Raw genomic sequence first — 23,850 nt, 5'->3', positions numbered from 1 at the left:
TTCTTTTTGTCAATATATTCTTTTTGTCTTCTTTTTTAAAAGTAAGTTTTCAAATTAGGTTGTTTCCATAATACCCAATTTATGGTACCAATTCTGTATGAGTCAGGAGGAGTTTTGTTATATACTGTAAAAAACAACCTGTTAAGCTAAGTAACTTAAAACAGCAAAACTTTATTTTTCATTCAGAGAACACTTCTATTGCTCTCTTTCACACTGGACTGTCTTTCTATCCAGGCTGTCTAGAACTGGCAGGTTGTTGAGTCCACATTTAAAACTTCTACACAAAAGTGACACACATCACTTCCACTCAACGTTTCCCTGATCAGTACAGATCAGGTGGCCACATTCAGCTTTAGGGGAGCATAGAATTGCAATCCTACCATGTGCCTAGAAGAAAAACTGGAAATATTTGATGGGCAGCACTAATGGCCACCACATGTTCCCAGCTGAACTGAAGCAGTTAAATTCTCTGATGCTCCAAAAATTTGGTGTGCTGATAAAGAAACTAAGGGATCCAGGAATTTGGAATTAGGGATGTCAGATTCCCTCTCCAAAACACCTCTTTTGGGCCTGCTTGCTAACAAAATGGACTTTGGCTCTTATTAAAAATCCATTCCAACTGGAACCCAGATTGGGTGGAGTGAGGTGGGTAGTATTGCAGTGCAAATTTGGAAGAAATATGAACAGCCTTGCTACCTCAGACCATACTATCTTATTCATCTGCTAAAGCTAAATACCTTATACAGAAACAAAAGAGAAATAGCACTCAGGCTTGGAAATATTTGGAAGAAAAAAGGGAGGAGGTTACATAAGTGTGTGAACCAGTTTGAAGAGCATGACTCAATAAGATTTCTGGGATTAATTATAGGTAATAGATTCAAATAGAACAGTTGGGAAGCTAACATGACAAAATCTGGTTAGCAGATAAATCATTGCTTAGACACACACAAAAAAATAATAATAAAATAATTTTTGAAATATCCTAAGGCCAACAAAACTGCTCCAAAAAGAAGCTGTTGGCTCAGGCAGTAGCGCCCTCTGCTGGGCTCTACTCCCAAAACACCCTCTTAGGGGTAGGACTCTGAACAAGGACTCTATGGGGAAAACCTTGTCAGCCGCCAGATTGGCTAATCAAGATTCACTCCACAGTTTCAACAAATAGCTGCTCAGTTACCAAAATACATTTCAGATGAATTAAAGAGCTAAAGTTTAAAAAGAAAAGAATTTATAAAGTTAGGGAGAAATATAGTGGTCCATGTTTATTAGATTTTGGATAGACAATAACACTTAAAGTAAAAATAAAGCAATGAGTTATACAGAACATTAAACTATTAATAAAAATGGAAGTGATATCAAAATATAAATAAATAAAAGATAATTTTGGGGGGTGCAGAATCAAGCATTATAACAAAGAAGCTATGCTACTGGTGTATGGAAAGTTCTTATAGTTCAATAAAAAATTATAAATATCCCAATAGAAAAAATTAGGAAAGATGGCAGAATGCTTGAATAAAACATTTCTAAAAGGCATTTTATACTAAAGAATATTTTAAGCTCCTAGAGTATTTTGGAGGGTTAGAAAGCAAAATTATTAAACTAAACAGCCAGATCCATTGCCCAACCATATAATGAGGGCCTTTCTAGTGAAAATGTCAGTGTTTTCCTCTTAGCACGCAAGATACTCAGCACTGGAGACCCACCATTGCCATGTCCAACGAACTAGCTGCTTCCATGACCATACTTGTTAGAATATTGATTGCAGCATATGTGGCCACTTCTAAATATTATGCTCCTGCTGGGTATCCTAGTTGGTGGAACCTAGGTGACATGTCTGTACTGTAGCTGCAAAGAGACTGAGAATGTGAGTTTTATAGCTTCTATTGTGGAAAGGAAAGGCTCATAATGTGGTTAATAACTAGGAAAGATACTCAAAGAGTATCTTTGAGTTGAGAGACTACAATCGAAAAGTGTCCTTAATACTGTATATATAGGATTGGTGCCAATCCAAATATATATATGGAAAGATATATGTATAGAAAAATTTCAAGAGGGAAAATAAAACAAAAGCATATGTGTATGTATGGTGTGTATGTATGCACATGCACTTGTGTGTGTATATATAAATATATATTTATATAAGCATGTTAGGTTTATTTCTCCCAAGATTTGGTAAGTTTTTGGTAGAATAATATATGTTAATTGTTGAGACTGTGAAAAGAATATAGATATACAATGAAGAAAATTAAAGTAATCCTATAGTGTTAATATATTTGGTGTAGTTTATCATTTTCCCTAAAACACTATGTTTACACATATGTTTTTAGAATTTAGATTACAGTGTATATTTCTTTTACCCTGATTTTAAAAATATTTCCTTTTACCATTTGTATTTTAATTTTTTAGTTGAAAAAATTCACATAATATCTGTTTGAAAAAAGATAATTGACCCCACTGATACAGAAAAAGCCCCTGATATCTGTGAGAAAAAAATAATTGAACATTCCATATAGAACTGGGCAGAAAGGATGAACAGAACAATTCACAAAATAAGACATGCAAATAGCTAATCAACAGGAAAAAAATCCCCAGGGTCATGAAATAAGTGTGAATTGGTGATGACTCTCTGTGATGTAACAGCTGAGCTTCCAGTGGATCCTGCAGTGCAAAATCAACTCAACAAGAGTCAACATTCACCTGAATGTCACTATGAAAGAGCACATGCAATCTTACCCACAAAGTACCTATCTCAAAGCTGTCAGAAAGTTCTACGGAAATTTTCCCAGAAGAAATGGAGACTCATCGCCTCTCACTATTGTAACAGTGAATGTTCCTTTAGTTCTTGCAAACATTTTTAGAAAGATTCAGTTTTGTCTTATGTCTTTCAATTAACATTTTCTATAATTATATGAAATACAAACATCTCTATTCTATTATAATGTTAAAGAAGCATACATAAGCATGCCTGGGCTAAGAATGGTTAAGTTTTATAAACTGACAATGGTCTGTTGTTTGGACAGATGAAGGATAGCCTAATGAAGAATATGGATCATGTGGTTAAAATACAAAGGCAAACTTGGCAAGAACTGGCTTTGGTATTTGACTTCTCACTGTGCACTAGCAACTCATAATTATTATCAGATTCTGTTTTATGTTGAGTGGATATGGTCCAGAACTGTGAAAAATATCTTCTCTTATAGGAATGTGAGGGCAATCTGACTCCATCTGTCACTGGTTTGACTGCCCTGGGGTAATCTGGCTTGTTAGAGAGGTGACCTTCTTCCTCACTTATCCCCCAAACTATATGCTTGATCACAAAACAGAAGAACTTCCCTAAATGTAGAGCAAAAGAGTAGCCATGACTTCTCCCAGTCCCCAAACTTCTCCTACTCTAATAAATATCACTTACCCATGAAGCCCAAGCCTATATCTCTAGTCTTTGAGAAAACAGCTGCTGAGATAGTCAAATAGCCATAATTTCTGAATTGTCTTATATTGAGCCAAAAGTTCAAGGTAAATGGTACCAAGATTTTTATTTGAACTTTAATTTAATATCTTTTTCTGTCATTTTTATGGAATGCACTTTAGTTTTATTGCTTTATTGCCCAATAAAATTGGGGTTTTAAATATACTATAACCCCAGGCTATATTTTTTTGTAATGGAGTGAATTTATATTTAGTGGTCTTATGTTGGATGAACGTGGAAAATATTCTGCTGCATCCAGTTTTTATCTTTGCCTGTGCTCTCTTTCCCTGGATCTCAACTATTCTGGAATAAATATATTCACCTAGATCTCACATACCAAATTCAAAATAATGATTTCCTCTTCATTCTGCCAAATTATTTCCTTTTCCTGGATTCTTTAGGGTAATGCATCCAGTAGCCTAAGGTAGATATCATACTTCAAGCCATTTTCTTTTTTCTAATCAATTGGGCATCAAGGTTTGCCTAGTTTATTACCCCCAATCTCTTTACATTTTTCATCTATTTTCTCTGCAATTGCCTAATTTCAGGCTCTCAAAACACATCAGTTGGGCTAGGACAATGAATCCTTGCAAACTGTACTTATATTTGAAAGAACTAGGATTTGAACTAACAACTGTCTGACTTTTAAAACCCAGGATCTTAAACCCTGTTGTAAACGGAAGTAGAACCTATATATTAATAATAAAGGTCAAGAATCTTGAATTTCAGTCTATATACGATGGGAGTGATGTTATCCAAGAAGTTTTCAAAGATTAACCTAGAATCATCATATAGGATGTATTGATATAAAAGCATATTGACATCCAGAGAAAAGTGAGGTATAGTAAGTAATTGGAGCATGACATGGTAAGGGTCTAGCTCTAGCTGCAGCAGTTTCAGGACAGAAATTGAAGCAAAAGGATGAATATGAGAGTAAAGTAGTGACAGAAATTTGAAAGATTGATAGACCATTATTTTAGTTAACTTATTCTTTTCAAATATCAACATATAATAAAAGATTTCACTTTTATTTCCCAGGTAAAAAGGACCTACTGATTAAATAGCCAACATTGTAATCAACAACACCAAATTTAAAATACAAAGTGAATTTCACATCATTCATCACAAACTCTATTTGTGCTCAAAGGCTTAGTTTTATGTTTGGAAAACACATCGATGGTTTGGATTCTACAAAGCTCTCCAAACAAAAAGAGAATCGTACATGTAATGCATGTTTCTTCTACATTTATCATTTTGTTAAACAGAGGTTTGTTTGGAAAATGTCTGTGATATCCAAAAGCAAAGTTCCAGCTGGAGGATGTGAAAATAGACATATGTTCCAGCTGTTTTTAATCTCTCTCTCTCTCTCTCTCCCTCTTTCTCTTTCTCTCTCTCTCTCTCTCTCTCTTCTGGCTTCGGTCAAAATGAAAGCATACCCTTTATTTATTTATTTTTTCTTGGTTTTATCACCTGCTGATTGTTCTTTTTTTTTTTTTTTTTTTTTTTGAAAGCATACCCTTTAAAAGACAGAATCATCACTCTCTTCAAATGTGGGGAGTTTGCCACTCACAAAATTTTGTTTCTTCTAGTGAAAGTTGCATTTGTGATTGTACATACTTGTAGTACAGATGAGCATCTATCCATGGGTGTATATATGTGTGAGTGTATGTGTGTGTATAAACTATTTCCCCAAGTAAAGCTTGTTCTATAGGTGGAATAGCTACCTATGCATATTTCCAACTCCCTGATAGACATATGTTGCATAAAATCCTAAGTTTACCAAATTTGTCCATGTCCATGTATTATTATATTGAGTCACCTGAGGTAAGTGGATCTTACGTAGATGTAGTAGATTTCTGGTACCTTAATCAAAAAAAAAAGCATTTCTTATAGAATGCCACCTTAACAAGTCTTACTTGAACACCATCTACAGATGCCTCAAACTCAATATATCCCTGTGGTGATGGAATTGTTCTGTATCTTGACTACATCAATGTCAACATTCTGGTTTTGATATTGTCGTACACATTAATAGGTTTGTAAGGGGTTACCATTGAGAGAAGATAGGTAAGTTTCCATGGGATTTCTTGTATTATTTCTTGCAACTGCATGTGAATCTATAATGATCTCAAAATAACAAGTCTAATTTTTGAAAAAAGTAATTGATTCAATCATTATGTTTCCCCAAGAGAACAAACAACTTCTACCTTTAATATCTGCCTATGATATCAGTATGTACCTAATGAGATCATATTCTTCCTACTCCCCCACCTACCATTCAATAAGTCATCAAGTCCTGCTGATATACTTCCTGTTTCTAGAAACTATCTCCTCTTCTTCTTTCCTATTGCTGATGCCATGTTTCAGAGCCTTATTATCTCTGTCCTAGATTAATGAAACAGCTTCCAAACTCCCCTTCCTGTCTCAAGCCTTATCACCCTAAAACAGTAGTTCTAAATGCAGCTGTGTATTACAAGCACACAAGAAGGTTTTATAAAACACTACTGCCAGGATTTCCATCCTAGGACAATTAACTGAGAATATCTACAAGTAGGGCCTGGGCATTGGTATATTTGGAAAGCTTCCCAGACAATTCTAAAGTGTTGCCACGGTTGAGAATCACTGCCTTGAGTGTCTGGCCTTCAACTAAGATCCTAGAATGATTTCACTAAAATGAAATGCTAGGAATTTGATTACTCTGCTTTTCCCTCCCCATCTGTTATGGTTTGAATGACATCCTGCCCCCAAAAACTAATATGTTGATATGAGTGTGACTATATTTGGTGATAGGGTCTTTGCAGAAGTAATCAGCTACGCTAGTCTAATATGACTGATATCCTTATAAAAAGGGGAAATTTGGACAGAGATATGAACACAGGGAGAAGGCAGTATGAACATGAAGGTGCAAATTGGGATGATGTTTCTATAAAATAAGGAACACCAAAAATTGCCAGGAAATCACCAGAATCCAGGTGAAAGGCATGGAACAGATTATACCTCACAGCCCTCAGCAGGAACCAACTCTGCTGACAACTTGATTTCAGACTTCCAGCCTTCAGAAGTCTGAAACAATACATTTCTGTTGTTCTAGCCACCCAGATGGTAGCATTCTGTTACAGCAGCCCTAGCAAACTCATTTGCCCTCATAAATTACAAAGTTCAATTTAAGCTCATTAACGTGGCTACCCCATGTTTTGTCCTATGCCAGTGTATCCCTTTCTTTTTCATTCTTTACACTCCAGAAACATATTCTCAAATATTTTGCTCACATGTCATCTTGTCTTGAATAAATTCCCTTATACATGCCAAGATCTCTGACTATATGCAGAATATTTGTATAGCTGTACTGACCACATTGTATTGTATATTTTTAAAAATATTTTTGTGATCTAAAAAGATGTTAAGTTCCTTAAAGGCAGTGCTAAGTCTTAGTTCTTAAATTCCTAGTATTTAGAAAACAGTAGTTTCTAAATAATATCTTTATTGAATGAATAAATGGATTATTTTCTAGTTTGGGTACACAAAAAAGCAAAGGCTAAGATGAGATTAGAAGTGTAAGAGATTTCTCAAGAGAGGGGAAGAAGGTAGGGAAAAGCTTCAGACTACAACGTGGTTTTGAAATCTATGGAAGGAGAAAGAAAAGGAAGGAGGATTGGGTAGGAAGAGCCTTTGTGTGTGCATAGTTCAGGAAAGTTTCTATCAAACCAGCAAAAAGTCTTTGGGCCAATGTTGCCTTTTGGAAGATTCTCACAACTTATTTGAACAGGTCTGCCGCCCTATTCCAGCTAAGCTATGGTGTCTACACCTGCAACAACTGCAGTTCTCTCACCAGGGTTCACACCCATAAGCACACCCATAAAGCATAATTTCTTTTTTTTTTTTTTTTGAGACAGAGTCTCGCTTTGTTGTCCAGGCTAGAGTGAGTGCCGTGGCATCAGCCTAGCTCACAGCAACCTCAAACTCCTGGGCTCGAGCGATCCTTCTGCCTCAGCCTCCCGAGTAGCTGGGACTACAGGCATGTGCCACCATGCCCGGCTAATTTTTTATATATATATCAGTTGGCCAATTAATTTCTTTCTATTTATAGTAGAGACGGGGTCTCGCTCTTGCTCAGGCTGGTTTCGAACTCCTGACCTTGAGCAATCCGCCCGCCTCGGCCTCCCAAGAGCTAGGATTACAGGCGTGAGCCACCGCGCCCGGCCATAAAGCATAATTTCTGACTGCTTGCAGGCCCAATCTTCATTCTATGCCATTTTGCAATGTGTTTTTATTTTCTCAAATTATGACAATAATTCAAGGAATTTATATAGTGTTCAGTTTCAAGGAGAGTCTATGGGGGTAAAAAAAAGAGTAAGAGAGATAATTTAAAAATTAAATATCAAATAAGATGATTTCAGATTATTAAATGTTCTTTGAAGGACATACAGTGAGAGGTAACTGTCGGAGGGAAACATTAATTTATACAAGGTGTTCCAGAAGGTCTCTGAGTTGATAGTATTTGGGATGAAATTTGAATAATGACAAAAAGCCAAAGAAGAGTAATTAAATATACCCTGAGGGGGATAGGAGGAAACTCTGTTGCTTTAAGAAATGGGGAAAAAAAGTACTGGGAGCAGAGACAGCAAAAAAGTAATTGATACAAGAAGATGGGAGGGAGACTGTCCAACTGCCACCTTTGTCCCATGCGGTGTGTTTCCTTACCATCTGCCTGACCTGACCACCACACCTCAAAAGTTCAGGGGTTGCTCATCTGCTTTCCTGGACTCTTGGACAGCAGGATGATTTTCTGCTACTTACAGCAGTGACATCAAGCAAAGTCCATAGTACTGGCCCTGGGCCAGGGAAAAGTCCAGAATTTAACAATGAAAGATATTTGTATAAAGACATAAAGACAAACAATGAGCAGATCCTAGGTTCTTTGCTAGGATGGCCCAGTATTTATCCCAGGATCTCCCAGAGAAATACAAGTGCCAAATTCCACAGACAAATGATACCACCACAGCAATCACAAAATTTGGTCAGTATAACTTTCTAATTGATATAGTTCCAAGAGACAATTATAGATAAGGAGCAGCTGCATTAGTTTATGCCTCCTCCTGAATCCATCCAGAACTATTTCACCCTGGCTCAACAGCCCACTCCTGTCCAGGTCCAGAGGCAGCAGCCAGGCCAGCAGACCACTAGCTCCATGACCACCATCCAGGACAGCTGATCATCATGATGCAGCCTCAGCAGGGCCAGCCACACTTGGGAAGCTGCAGGTGGCCAACATCAGCAGTTCACATTGTCCACATCCAGCCACGGAACCAAGTCCAGCAGACCCAGGATGCCCCTGGACAGAACGTGTAGCTAATGCAGTAGAATAGTACCAAGACAGGACAGAACCTACAGAGACAGTAGACCTGCTTGTTCTAGCTGGTATTGATACAGGAAAGTAGACCCCAAAATTGGGGTCTGGCCTGAAGGCCAAACAGGCTCTTGGCTTTACGCAAGAAAGAATTCAAGAGCAAGCTGACAGAGTAAGGCAAACGCAAGTTTATTGAAGTAAGAATAGACAGAGCAGTGTTTGTGTGCTGCTGGCTGGTTACTTGTATGGTTATCTCTTGGCTGTATGTTAAACAAAGGAGCATTGCTCATGCGTTTCTTGGGAGAGGGGTAGAAGAGTCTCCAGATTGGGGATTCCCTCTCATTTAAACTATATAGGACAATTTGGGGGAGTTGTCATGGCATTTGTAAACTGTCATGGTGCCGGTAGGAGCTTCTTTTAATATGATAATGCATTATAATTAGCATATAATGAGCAGTGAGGGTAACCTGAGGTCGTTTTTCCATTAACATCTTGGCTCCAACTGGTTTTGGCCAGTTTCTCCACTGGCTCCTGTTTTATCATAGACCTTGGTTCCAATCCTATGACTTCTTATTGAGCAACACCTGCCAGTTCTCTATATCATTATCAGGCACTCAAACACTTTCCACCAACACTCAACACAGAGAGAAATCCAACCATAAAAGCAGTAGTTCAGCCAGCCATAGATAACACTGCTCTCCTGAATCCAGTAAGTCACTGTGATCCTACCCAGTGCATGTTTATCCAATCAGCATAATCTACCTTCCCAAAGGAACCAAACTCAAACCACTTACTCTCTAAAAGAAGGATGCAATATTTTTTACTTCTTTTTTCCCTAAAAAATCAATATTTTGCTAAAGAATTAATACATTTGTCTTTGTGGCCAATACTGTGACATGAAAATATTAAATACAGATATACCTCCTTTTACTGTGCTTCCCTTTATTGTGCTTCGCAGATGTGTTTTTTACAAATTGAAGGTTTGTGAGAACCCTGCATCAATCATGTCTATTGACTCCATTTTTCCAATATCATGTGCTCATTTGTATCTCCGTGTCACATTTTGGTAATTATCACAATATTTCAGACTTTTTTCTCATTATTATATCTGCTATGCTGATATGTGATCAATGATCTTTGATGTTATTATGGTAATTATTTGGTGGTGCTGCAAGCTGTGCCCATAGAAGACAGCAAACTTAAAATCCATTAATGTTGTGTGTGTTCTGACTTGCTCCACCAACCAGCCATTCCCCCATCTCTCTCCCTCTCCTTGAGCCTCCCTCTCCTCTTTCCTGATACCCAAGAATATTGAAATTAAGCCAATTATTAACATTATAATGGCCTTTAAGTGTTTCAGTGAAAGGAAGAATCACACACCTCTCACTTTAAATCAAAACCTAGAAAACATTAAGCTTAGTTAGGAAGGCATGTTGAAAGCTGAGATAGACCAAAAGCTAGGCTTCCTGTGCTAGTTAACCAAGTTGTGAATGCAAAGAAAAAATTCTTCAAAGAAATTTAAAATGTTACTCTGGTGAACACATGAAAGATAAGAAAGTTTTATCACTGAGATAGAGACGGTTTTAGTGGTTTGAATAGAAGATCAAACCAGACACAACATTCCCTTAAACAAAGCCTAACCCAAAGAGTCCTTAATTCAATTCTTTGAAGACTGAGAAAGGTGAGGAAGCTTCAGAAAAAAAGGTTGGAAACTAGCAGAGTTTGGTTCATGTTAGGATATAAGACATCTCCATAACATAATAGTAAAAGATAAAGCAGCAAGTGCTGATGTAAGAGCTACAAGTTATCTCTCCAAAAGATGAGATCAGGCTTCTATTGGAAGATGATGCCATCTAAGACTTTGATAGCTAGAAAACAGGAGTCAATGCCTGGTTTCCCAGCTTCAAAGAACAGACTGACTCTTTTTTTTTTTTTTTTTTTTTTTTTGTAAGAAGCAGCAAGAGGAAGAGACTGACTCTTGTTAGAAGCCAATGCAGCTGGTGAATTTAGTTGTACTGGTTCATGGCCTGTTACAAACCGGGCCACACAGCAGGAGCTGAGTGGTAGGCAAGTAAGTGAAGCTCATCTGTATTTACAGCCACTCCCCATCGCTGGCATCACGGCCTGAGCTCTGCCTCCTGTCAGATCAGTGGTGGCATTAGATTCTCATAGGAGCACGAACACTACTATATTATGCACATGCAAGGGTTCTAGGCTGTGGTTGTGCACTCGTTAGGAGAATCTAATGCCTGATGATCTTAGGTGGAGCTGAGGTGGTGAAGCTAGTGCTTGCTGGGAAGCAGCTGCAAATACAGGTTAACATTAGCAGAAAGGTTTCACTGCACAATAAATGTAATGCACTTGAATCATCCCCAAACCACCCCTCCACCCTGGACCTGTGGAAAAATTGTCTTCCATGAAACCAGTCCCTGGTGCCATAAAGGTTGGGGACCACTGCTCTGGACCTTTCTGTGGATAATGGAAGCAACATCCTGCCAGCTCAGCACAGCCAACAAGGCCTCCTTGTTAAAATAGAACTGTTATCTACAGGATCGAGCTAAGTCTGATTCTTCTAGAGTATCCAACCCACAGGAAATGGTAGCCTCTTCTGAACTCAGTCCCTTGCCAGTTGACAAAGTGCTAGAGGAGGCTGCCCCTGTGTTGGACCCCTTACTTACCTAGGGATCCCTAGGAATTAAATGAGTTAATAGAAGTGGGAGTTTCTACATTTTATGAACAGCATTAAAACAATACATGATGGGGTTTACTGCAGAGTTTCTGCTTTTCATCCCTTTATCTAGACATCTCTGGTAAAGAACAGGATCCAACGGCCAGAAATTTGGCTGAACTCTAGGCAGTCAACATGTCCAACAATTGGCCCCATCTGTGCACGTTTACATACTCCTGAGCCATTGTTAATGATCTAGCCATCTGGTTCTTCCAGTGGTAGCAACTAGGTTACCCCCTTTTGAGAGATAAATATGAGAATCTCTTGCCTCACAAATACCCAAAATATAAATTTAGGTTACATGTGTCTCTATAGATATTAAAGCTACAATACAGGGCCTCCTCTTAGCCCCTTCAGAGCTGCCAGCATAGTTATTAATAATAATGATCAAGGCCCTCATTTCACTTCTCAAGACACAAAATGCTGGTCTGTTGAACAAAGTGTTCAGTGAACTTTCATTGCCCTAACCAGTCTCAGGTGACAGGCCTCAGAAGGCACCCTTATGGCATACTCGAGCTATAATTTATTTAAATAAAACATGGTGTATTTCAGTCACCAGTCAAATATCAGGGATAAATTGTAATAAATGGTAAGACTCCATTTTTGATGTTTGACAGCTGAAAACTTTAAAACCCCACCCTCTGCTCCACATCTTTACTAGCTGATAAGAAAGTCCATATGCTCCTTTCTTTGGTACTGGCAAGAAGTTCAAACCTTGCAAGCCCCAGACCACCTGTGGGAATCCTCACCTCAGGCCCTCCCCGTAATTATAATAAAAGCCAAGCCAGTCTCCTTTCCTCATTTGAAAGCCATTTTCAGACATGCTTGAAGGCTTGCCCTGCTCCCGGTACCCAGCCTCCAAAACTCTCATTATGTGAGTAATAAACCTTCGTACTCTCTCAGTACGAAGAACTGTACAAACTCTTCGAACTTCGAACTCTCAGTACGAAGTACGAAGTATGTACAGCATTATTAGTCCTGACACCCACAGCAAATTTTGAGTGGGATGACTACAATACATTTTTTCCTAACCTTCAATTAATATTTCAGAAAACAGTTGGCTCATCAAAATCAGGCCTTATGATGACATGAAACACTCAGAGAATTTTGCAATTTTCACTGTAATTTGAGTCAATTGCAATTAAAATTTCTGGATTCTCTATTCCAAAGGGTATTCTCAACTGAGAATAGAAGTTCAACTATGTTTTCTTTTTCTGTCTCTCAAATTAACTATTTGTGTATGTATTTTTCATCTGCCAATTCTAGACAAAATTGAAGGAGAGCCCACATCCACTAACAATCACAATCCCTACTTCTTTGCAACCTGTTGAGCTATGCTGCTGCAGAAAGAGCTAAGTGACTATATTAGGCTTCATCATGAAATAAACTAACATGTTTAAAATTGGAGGTATTCTGGGCTGGGTGTCCCAAACATTCCTAAACAGTTCTGAGATTGGAATTTGAATGACTCAGATGTTCAGAACTGAGCTTACTTTTCTCTCTCAATCTGGCATATCACTTACCACTGTTTCAAGGGTTTCATTACTATAATATTTATTCAACATAAAGATTTGTTTTAAGGTGCAGAATTTTATGTATTATTTATTAATAAATACACACATATTTATATAATTTGCACATTACAGTTATATAAATTATGTATATATTATTTGCATAACTCTGTATAAATTTGCCAGATACATTTTTAGTGCTATGGCAACAATTGGGCAAATATGTGGTTTCTTAGCACCTGATCTGATGGACTTTCCATTTCAGCTCTACTGGAATCTCTTGGGTGAAGCTGTCAAGAGTTTAGAGAAACCATACTTATTACTTTGAATGTACTCAGGGGCAAAAAAAAAAAAAACCCAGTATTTTCAAGTCTGAGCATCAAGGATTTTTACCCCTTTTCAAAATTACAGAAAGTCATCCGTTATCTCTAACCTTTTTTTTTTTTTTTTTTTTTCTTTGAGACAGAGTCTCGCTTTGTTGCCCAGGCTAAAGTGAGTGCCATGGCGTCAGCCTAGCTCACAGCAACCTCAAACTCCTGGGCTCAAGCGATCCTCCTGCCTCAGCCTCCCAAGTAGCTGGGACTACAGGCATACGCCACCATGCCCGGCTAATTTTATATATATTAGTTGGCCAATTAATTTCTTTCTATTTCTAGTAGAGAAGGGGTCTCGCTCTTGTTCAGGCTGGTTTGGAACTCCTGACCTCAAGCAATCCGCCCGCTTCGGCCTCCCAGAGTGCTACGATTACAGGCGTGAGCCACCGAGCCCGGCCGTCTCTAACCTTTTCTATTTGAACATGTGGGTTGCATAGAAATATCTTTTATATTAGTTCTTAAAAATGAATAATGTATTAATTAGCTGCATATTTCCTGGAAAGATGTCTTATCCAAAAGCTTTATGTTAATTTTCCAGTGAGGAAAAGAATGTGCTAAACAGTAATCCAACCCATGGAGAGATAAAGAAAGAAAACTTACAAAAAACAGCTATACAAATGAAGAACACTGACAGATAACAGTATGCTTGCAGATTATTTTCTTCTTTTGGTGGCTAAGACATATTGAATTCCATTGTTTGGAAGCATTTATTTTTTTAATCTATGAAATTTTTGTTGAGCACCATCATGTGTGTGGCATTGTACTAAACACTATGGATATAATGTAAGACAGTCTTCACCATTGAGTTGCTCACAATAAGAGAGAAAGGCATATTAATTAAGATATGATTTTTAGAATATGAACTTATATTAATGTCATGGAGCATACAGCCTACAGCCTTTCTGATTAGTCAGTGCTTAAGGGTTATAAGATGAGTGTGTAGAGAAGGTGGGGTTTTATATGTTGGGTTAAAGCACACAGCAAACTACAAGATGATCTCAATTGATGTAGAAAAGAAAGTATGAGATAGCACGCCACGCCTACTAGTTGGTTATAATTTTTTTCAAGTGTTGGTAAGGATATGAAGAAATCAGAACCCTTGTACATTACTGGTGGGAATGTAAAATGCTGTAACTGCTATGGAACAATTTGGTAATTCCTCAAAAAGTTAAACGTAGAATTACCATGTGATCCAACAATTCTACTTCCAGGTACAGACCCAACAGGTGCTCAAATGGATACCTGCATGCCAATGTTCACAGCAACATTATTCACAATAGAAAAAAAGCAGAAACAACATCAAATGTCCATCAGTAGACAAACATACATGAAATATATACAAACAATAGAATATTATCCAGCTATAAAAATGAGTGAGGTCTTGATGATACATGCTACAACTTGGATGAATCTTGAAACTAAGCCAGACACAAAAGGACAAAGACCATATGATTTTTCTCATATGAAATATCTAAAATAGGCAAATTTATAGAAACAGAAAATACATTAGAGGTTATCAGAAATTAGGGGCAGGGAAGAATGAGGATTTACTACTGCTCAATGGATGAAGAATTTCTTTTTGAGGTGGGGAAAAATTCTGGAAATAATGGTGATGGTTGCACAATCTTGTGAATATAATGCCAGTGAATGGTACTATTAACAATGGTTAAAATGGCAAATCTGCATCATATATATTTTACCACAAGAAAAACAAAAATAAAATGGGGGGGGGGAAGCAAGATGAAGAAGAGAGTACACAGTAAACTATCTTGGGTGTTCGTATTTGCATGAAGAAGCACTGGAAGAATAGATAAGAAAATAACACAAGTGGTTATTTATAGATAACATGAATATTCAGCCCCTACACACTAAGAAAGTTGCACTGGTTAAAGTACAGAAATATTTTTGTCCTGTGGGTAAATGTTCACTCCTCAATTCCTTGAGTTCCCTCTACCTCTTGCTCTCATCCCAAGATACCTGATTGCTCCACAATTCATCATGTAAAGACATAACTCTGGCAGGCCAGTGTAGAATAAGGTTAGATGGCAACAGGGTGGGAGATTTTGCAAACTAAATCTTTTAATTTTCTTTAGATTTTTAAATCATCAAAATATATTATCTATTTAGATTTTAAAAATTGAGAACTAAAGGATTAGGAAGAAGAGAAGGAGTATACTGGCTGAAAAGGGCAGTTAAGAGAATCTGAGCCAAACCAATGTGGACATGTAAACCAGAGTGGCATAAAGGACAAGAGAGCTCAGGGACTTGCCAGTCCTGTAGCGAGGCCTGAACATAGAGGGGGAAGAATAAGAGAGGAATTAGAAAGGCAAATTTGGGCCAGACATTAAAGAACCTCTATGTGGCATTAATTAATTTTAGCTATTTCTACTGCAGAGATAAACCATTTAGAGTGGTTTGGTTTGGTTTGTTTTAAATCAACTGAATTACTTGAACAGATTTGTGTGTTAGAAATATAATTCTGACAACTGTATGAACAATGGATTGAAGAGGAGAGAAAGTAGGAGTAGGAGGGCAGAGATAATGAGGGGAGTGGTAATGAGATTAAAGTGAGTCATAGTCAAAAGATACTGAAAAGGAGAAATCTAGAGGTCTTGCTGAAAAACAGTTAGTTTGGGTTTGAGTTTAAAAAGAGGAGGAACAAAAGATGACTCAGATTTATAGCTTAGTTGACTAAAAGGGTGGAGCATGACCTTTAATGGGAGAGTTCTAAATGGAAAACTATTTAGAATTTTGATTATGTAAAATATGAGTATATTGAGATGTCAAAGATAAAGTATGACATAATGTGGAGTTCAAATACAAAGTTATTATGAAAAGTAATGAATATTTTCCATTAGGAATAACTTAGAAGAAATATGCTAAACTTTATAGGAAAAAAGAGTATCTTTTTTTTTTTTTTTTGAGACAGAGTCTCGCTTGTTGTCCAGGCTAGAGTGAGTGCCATGGCGTCAGCCTAGCTCACAGCAACCTCAAACTCCTGGGCTCAAGCAATCCTGCTGCCTCAGCCTCCCGAGTAGCTGGGACTACAGGCATGCGCCACCATGCCCGGCTAATTTTATATATATATTAGTTGGCCAATTAATTTCTTTCTATTTATAGTAGAGATGGGGTCTCGCTCTTGCTCAGGCTGCTTTCGAACTCCTGACCTTGAGCAATCCACCCGCCTCAGCCTCCCAGAGTGCTACGATTACAGGCGTGAGCCACCGCGCCCGGCTAAGAGTATCTTTATATATAAATTAAGGCCTTAACTCAATGAGTAATATTGGAATATAATGCAAAAATTCTTTTGTGTTGATTTTTGCAAACAAATTTCTTTTTCACTGAAATATTTTAGGTGCTATAAATGTAGAAAAATGACCTACAGGTTACATCACTAATTCTACAGTTTATATTTTTATAGAGAAAATAAACAGCAAATGATTTATCAGAATAACAACTAAGATTTTTTCCCCATAAATGTTTTCAGAATACCATGGTATTCCTCAGGGAATCATACTATTTCCTCAGAATGGAAATTAGGATGAACAACAGAAGTTTCATGGAATCTTCATGTTCAAAATGGTTTCTTAGGTAATTTGTTCAAACATTCTTCCCTCAATTCAACAGCTACTTCCAGCTCCACCTCTCTTTCCAACAGCTAAACTTTTTAAGCAGAAGTCTATATCCATATTCTTTACTCCCTTATCTTAAATTTATTCCTCAATCTACTTTGTTAACCCAATTTCTCTAAGTGAAAAATGGTTGTCACTAAATTCAACAGTGCCCAACACATGACTAAATCATCTTTATATGATCACTCTCTTGCACTGCATGTTTAGTCAACCGTCCTTCTTGAAATAGGCTTATTTCTTGGCCTCTATCATATTATACATGCCTGGTTTCCTTTATCCCTCTGATAATTTTTCTCAACCTCTTATGCGGGTTTACTCTCCTCTATCCAGCCATTAACTGGCATTTGTCAGTTAACTAGCTCTGCTTCTCTTCTCACTCTAGTCTCTCTCAGAAAAGTTCATCACATTTATGGCTTCAATTTACAACTATATGCCAATGGTTTTCCCCTCATACAGCCCCTCTTTTATTTCAGACCTCTAGGGTAGACCCTTCCTCTGAAATACAAGCACAAGTAATCAATGAACTCTCAACACAGATGTCCCAAATGCACCTCAAACTAACTATGCACAGATAATTACACTCTTGATCACTCCCATGAAACACAGCCCTCTTGTGGGGTTCCTATCTTAATGAAATTAAATATCATTCATCCAGGCACACAAATCATTCTTAGTAACATTTTTAACATTTACTCTTTATTAATTCCCCATAACCATTTCATAACCAAAGACAGTCAGTTATTACTTTCTCTTACATCTCTGTACTTCTTTCTCTCTGTACTGTCAACACCCTAGTCCAAGCTACAACATATCTCTCCTGCATTGTTGTAAAAGCTTTTTAACTATTCCAACTACAACATTGCCTTCTATAATCAGAAAAATGTATTGGACAGAAAGTTCTCAGTCCTCAAATCTGTGGAGGAAGCATAGTAAAGTCTTAAATTTGTTTCCCAAGTTCCTGTAGAAATTACAGTGATTACTCAAATACACATATATCCACATTACATATTATAATATCTTTGATAAGTGCCACCTGTTTGATTAGAGTAAGTGGCTTGAGAAGTGATAAAAAAAAAAAAGGTGAACCACAAGAACTATTTCCATCTTGCTAAATCTTCTGCTCTGTATCTGACCTTTCAAAACCAGAGTATCTGATATGACTTTTCTCCTTCAGTCTTTTCCAAATTATTCTGGGGTCATCTGAAAGCCTGGGAAGGTCTTGATGTGCTTCTCCAACACGAGTGAGAAAGTCTTTGGTGTAAAGATGTTCATCTATTTTTTCTTGGAGTAGAAGTGACTCCAGTAATGTCTTCTTTTGTTTCAAGAAGGCAGATTGGGCCAACTCTGCTCTTTTCCTGTTACAATCAGGACACTGAGAAGAAATGTGTTGCTTAGATGCTGTCACCTGTTTTGGTACTGTCCGCATGTTTTTAAAATAGATTCTGTTCAAAAGTTCATCAGGGACAGTACAGTTTAAGGCATCTCTCTCTGAAGCCTCTCCATCCAATCTAAGTTGTAGCTTTTTATGTCTGCTGCTCTTCTTTTTAGAGCCCACTCTATGATGGATCAGTTTTATCTTAACGGTGCAGAAAGACTGCAGGGCATTCAATTCTTCATCGGGTATCTGAGTAGTTTCTGTTTGAAGTCTAGCATCTGGTTGGTACCGTCCAGAGTTAGTTTCTTTGCCCTTGAGGTAGTTGATCCACTTAATACTCAATTTCTTTTCATAATTTTTGAGGTCTGAAAGCTCAGATTGTTTGTCGCCTTGCTCCAAGATTGTAGTCTGCTCTTCACTCACCGGTTTGCTCCCAGAGGCAAGGGACCAGGACTGCTGTCCTCCGGAAGAGCTAAATGAACCAGAACTCTGTACCTCATCAGTAAAGGAACTGAAAGTTTCTGTTTCATCAGAAAGGTCTGCCACCGCACTTTTATCCATTTAGGCCAATTCTTGCTCTTCTTTTGCATCCCTCGACTTCGCCACCACATTGTATCAAACTCGGCTCTTCATCTGCTTGGCCCTGGTCGATACTGGCTCAGGAACCAGTAAGGGCTGAGCCCACCGAGGATGGCTCTCAGTACCCACAGCTCAGCGGAGCTCGCCTTCCGGGTGATGCCTTTCCCAGCCGCCTTGGTAACGCGCGCCGGTCATGCGCAGTGAGTGGCAGCAGCGCGACGCCCCACCCCTTGTGCGGCGGCCCGCTCCTTCCTCCGCGCTCCCCAACACCGACTGCGCCTGCGCAGTTCGCGCCAGGCTGGTGATACCACCAGTTTCTTCCGCTCTCCTGTTTCTCTTTGATGCAATTTTATGTACATAATCTTATAGTCCCCGGGAGAAGATTGCAAAGTCCGTTGCTTCGCATCAGACAGGAGGTACATGTGAGGACAGTAGAGAGAGGTGGCTTGTAAGAAATCCGAAAGTGTATGCCTAGTCTAAATGCATCCAGATTTTATAAACAAAGCGTTCTGGCTAAAGTGCACAAGCAAAAAAACTTGTCTGCCAGTCTTTACAGGCAGGAGGCTGCCTATTTGTAGACCATATTTCAGGATAAAAGTCAAAATACGGAAATCATTCTGTAAGCTGCCTTACACAACGTTCTGTGCTCCAGCATTCTGATGATCTTGAAGATTTGGGGGAAAAAACACTGAACTTCCCAAGTCATTTGTCCATGCAGGTCCCTATCTCTTTATGTGTTTAATTACTACTCCTCCTTCAAGTCTCATTTCCTCAGGAAGGGCTTCATACCCCCGCCTGCCCCCACACATTTTATAGCCTTTCTCTTATATTAATAGTTCCCAATTATGTGTTCGTATGAGTATTTGTAATGAAGACAGAAATGATGTTGGTGTTGACAATTACTATATGCTCAGCAACCAGCATACACATGGTAGATGTTCAGTAAATCTCTGTTGAGAGAATGAGTTCAATGACTATGGAATCAGAAATAAATAATACCTCACACAGGTCCAGAGAATTCTGTGGAATAAGTACTGCTAGAACAAGGAAATCTAACCTTTTTTCTTTCTGATCTTCCTGAACCCCCTAAATTTAGGCTGCTACCCAGGATATATATTTTTATAACAGGCTTATTTTTTAAAAATCTGGTAGAGTTTTATTAATTATTCTCAACAATTATGAAGTGTTAAACTCTGGAGATGTACTTTTTCTATGTCTTAATAATACCCTAAAGTAGGTCTTAGTCAATAGCTAAGGTAATTTCCAGAGAATGGACACCCTCCTCAGTTCTCTCCACTCACCTCCATTCCCCTCTGTGTCAGAGGTGCATTTATTCTGGTATAGTCAGATGTATTTAATATTATTCCCCAAATATTCACTTTGACAAATAGATTTTTGATTATTGAAATATTCAAAAAACATCTCTCAAATATTATATAAGCCAGCTTCATGTTGAAGATAAGAAGATTCCAATTTCACTTTTTTCACCCCTAATTATGTTTTATCATATAATGTAAGTCTTTAAGAAAGATATAGCAGATAATTTGTGAATAGTTCCAGGTAATTTCCAACAGGGCTCAAGATTTTTATTTTCAATTTTTATATCAAAACCCTCCCTTATTCTATGAATATTTATACATTCATATTTACACACAATTCAGTATAACACATTTTACCCATAACATTGAACAAGGGAGCTAGCTATGGAAAACAGTATGGGAGATTCCGCAAAGAATTAAAAGTAGACCAATCCAGTAATCCCACTACTGGGTATTTACCCAAAGGAAAAGAGGTCTTTCTATCAAAAAGACACCTGCACTTGAATGCTTATTGCAGTGCAATTCACAATTGCAAAGTTGTGGAATCAACCCAAGTGCCCATCAATTCATGAGTGGATAAATAAAATGTGATACACACACACACACACACACATACACACACACCATGGAGTACTACTCAGCCATAAAAAGGATGAATTAATGCCTTTTGCAGCAATTTGGATGGAACTAGAGACCATTATCCTAAGTGAAGTATCTCAACATTTGAAAAACAAACACCACATGTACTCATTATTAAATTCGAACTAACCAATGAGGACACAAGTGCACAGAAGGAAGTAAAACTCAGTGGAAATCAAGCAGGGAGGAAGGAGAGGGGGAGGGGCAAAACTTCCCTAATTGGTACAATGAAAACCATTAGGGTGATGGACACACCTATAACCGTGACTCAAGCATTAAAAAGTGATCAATATAACCAAAAACATTTGTATCCCCTTAATATTTTGAAATAAAAAAAGTCAAAATGATCTGCATGATATAAAATACTATTATTTCAAAGCTCAGGTAAATAAATAGATAGTTGAAGAAATTAATAAATTAATAAAGAACAAGACCTGCAATGAAAGATTATAAATAAATTTTCCATCTATTTTTTCTCAATATTGAGAGAATATCATTCACTTTACCCAGTTTTCCATTTTAAAAAATTAAGTTTAAGTAAAACTAAATTCTGAAAATGTAGTGGCATTTCATTGTTAAATAATTTCAAAATATGTGATATTTATATTTTTCCTAAATAATTAAAGACAAATTAATATTTATATAACGGTTATGATGTAAATTTACACACAAAGTTTGAGCCCACACATTTTGAACGTCCCAACTTTAACCAAAACATTTTTTAGGATTAAGAAAAATGAGCATGATCACAGTGATCTTTTTGTAAAGGAAATTATCACTGAAATCAAGGCATTCATAGGGTTAGTTCGTTCTGAAGGCTGTGAGAGAAGGATCTATTCCAGGCCTTGACTTGTAGATAGTTGACTGTCTTCATGCACGCATGGCGTTATCCTTCTATGTTTGTCTCTGTGTCCAAATTTCGTTTTTTTTAAATAAGAACGCTGGCTATATTAGATTGATGCCCACCCTAAAGACCTCATTTTAACTTGATTATCTCTGTAAAAATCTTGTCTCCCAAAAGGATCACATTCTGAGGTACTGGAGGTTAGGACTTCAACATAAGAATGGGGGAGGGGGAATATAATTCAATCCATAATATGTGGTTCATATGGGAACCAGGTTAAAGGCTAATTAAGCAGACTGCTTTTGGGGTTGACTTTTAGTATGAAAACTGTTAGTGATTTGCTAAGTGAGAAAAGCAATTATTAATACAGGAACCTACTTGTTAATTAAGAAGCATCTTTATTTTAGATGATCTGTGGGGGCCTCCTGGGTACAAGTTTCATTCTCTGACACTGGCATAAACTCCACTGACCAGCTTATAAAGTGATTGATTTCTCACATCTCATGTCTTAAGTAAGAAATTATTTTAAGAAAGTATTGTTGTTATTTGAAAATAAGTTAAAAAAATTTTTTTACAGTTCTTTTCAGATATTTTGATGGGTTTATTCCAGGATTTTTAATGATTTTAGGCAATAAGCAATGATTTTCCACTGCTCCATCTGAGTATCTGCTAAAATAGAAAACATGTATGTCATACATTACTCAATTATTTTAGAAATAAGTATCTCCAATATATTTAAGGGCAGCAATTCAGTTTAACAATAAATAATGTTAAATATGAATTTGAATTCTGCGATCTCTTTTGCTAATTATCTTGAAAATTTTATATTAACATAATATCTAGGTTTTCTGTCACTAGCCCAGTAGATAACTACTTTATTTATTTTTCCTTCATTGTAGGTCAAATTCAGAATGGTTCTGGGCATCTTTCTGCAATTTTATAGTTAGGAGCCTTTGGGCAATACTATTCAAGACTGAGCTTGGAATCTAAGAAATGAATATAAATGAGACTCTAAATATAATATATTTCTCTTCAAATCACAGAGGTTATATAAAATGAATTACAAAATGTTTCCATTAATTTGTATTTCAGTTAATATAGTTTTGTGTTTTCTTTGAAGTATAGGGATCTGGTTGTGGATGACAGGATTGGCATTCACAGTGGTTTTCCTAAAAACTACTAAGTAGAATTATTTTTCTACTATTCAGTACCTTTGCACAGCATGTTACTGTAATTTTCCTACTTACAAAGTAAGCTTTCACTGTAAAATGAATATTCATATAATTGCATAGGGCGGAATGACATAGAAATTGCAATAACTTAATTTGAGATAAATCTTTCTGTAAAACTATTTTACTAAAGTGTTCAAAGTAATCATAAAAATATCACTATGCTCTGGAAAGACAGCTAATGTAATAAATTGAGCCCACAGGCTAAACTTACTTTATCTCCTTATTTTAGATAGGCATTTTCCAAAAACAAACTATATCACTAAAGAATGTAAGACTTTTCTTTAGAGCCTTCCATGCTTAACTTGAAAGCTGTCAACCCGGGAGGCTGAAACAGAGCAAGATTATGAAACCTGAGTGAATAGCTCATTCTTTGCGCCCATGCCCTTGCTACATGCTGCCATGTGGTACAAGGCTCAGAGGTATGCACTATGATAGCTAATGAAGTACTTCCTTTATATCGCACTGACCAGAACTCTTATTTGAAGCCCATATATTATGCCACTGAAATCTCACAATGTTAGCCTTTGTTTTAGCTAGCAGAGACTGGTTCTTGTCCTTTCTGTGGCTAAATTTCATGCACCAAACTTGTTAGACCCTTTTCTAATAATTGTGGCTTTAAATCATAAAACCAACAACTGCTGTTTCTACGATTGTTTGTTTTGTCTTTTCTGCCTCTGTTTTTATTACAGTATCCCCTCAAAACCAAGAACTTATAATTTTGAGGCCACTTAGAGATAAAAGGCTGGAAGTAAAGTCATTGGCCCTCTTGAAATCTCCTCTCTATGTCAAATACAGTGATTCAGTAAA

The 23,850-nt window shown here is 37.3% G+C and overlaps 2 protein-coding genes across 2 annotated transcripts in view; one reads left to right on the top strand and one right to left on the bottom strand.

Moving 5' to 3' along the window:
- The window catches only part of DLC1 (DLC1 Rho GTPase activating protein), a 414,054-nt gene that overhangs the window by 12,874 nt on the left and 377,330 nt on the right, over positions 1–23,850 (top strand). The gene's annotated exons all lie outside the window — the stretch shown is intronic.
- C24H8orf48 (chromosome 24 C8orf48 homolog) lies at positions 18,051–19,209 on the bottom strand. The gene has a single exon (XM_012739821.3). It carries the CDS (start codon positions 18,989–18,991, stop codon positions 18,164–18,166), a length of 828 nt encoding a protein of 275 aa, XP_012595275.1. The 5' UTR covers positions 18,992–19,209; the 3' UTR covers positions 18,051–18,163.

This window comes from Microcebus murinus, chromosome 24 (assembly GCF_040939455.1).
Source record: "Microcebus murinus isolate Inina chromosome 24, M.murinus_Inina_mat1.0, whole genome shotgun sequence".
Classification (NCBI taxonomy): Eukaryota; Metazoa; Chordata; class Mammalia; order Primates; family Cheirogaleidae; genus Microcebus; species Microcebus murinus.
This window is presented reverse-complemented; position numbering and strand designations above follow the sequence as displayed.

Excerpts from the sequence above, each read along its gene's own strand:
- C24H8orf48 (XM_012739821.3), bottom strand. The coding sequence starts at position 18,991 with ATGGATAAAAGTGCGGTGGCAGACCTTTCTGATGAAACAGAAACTTTC.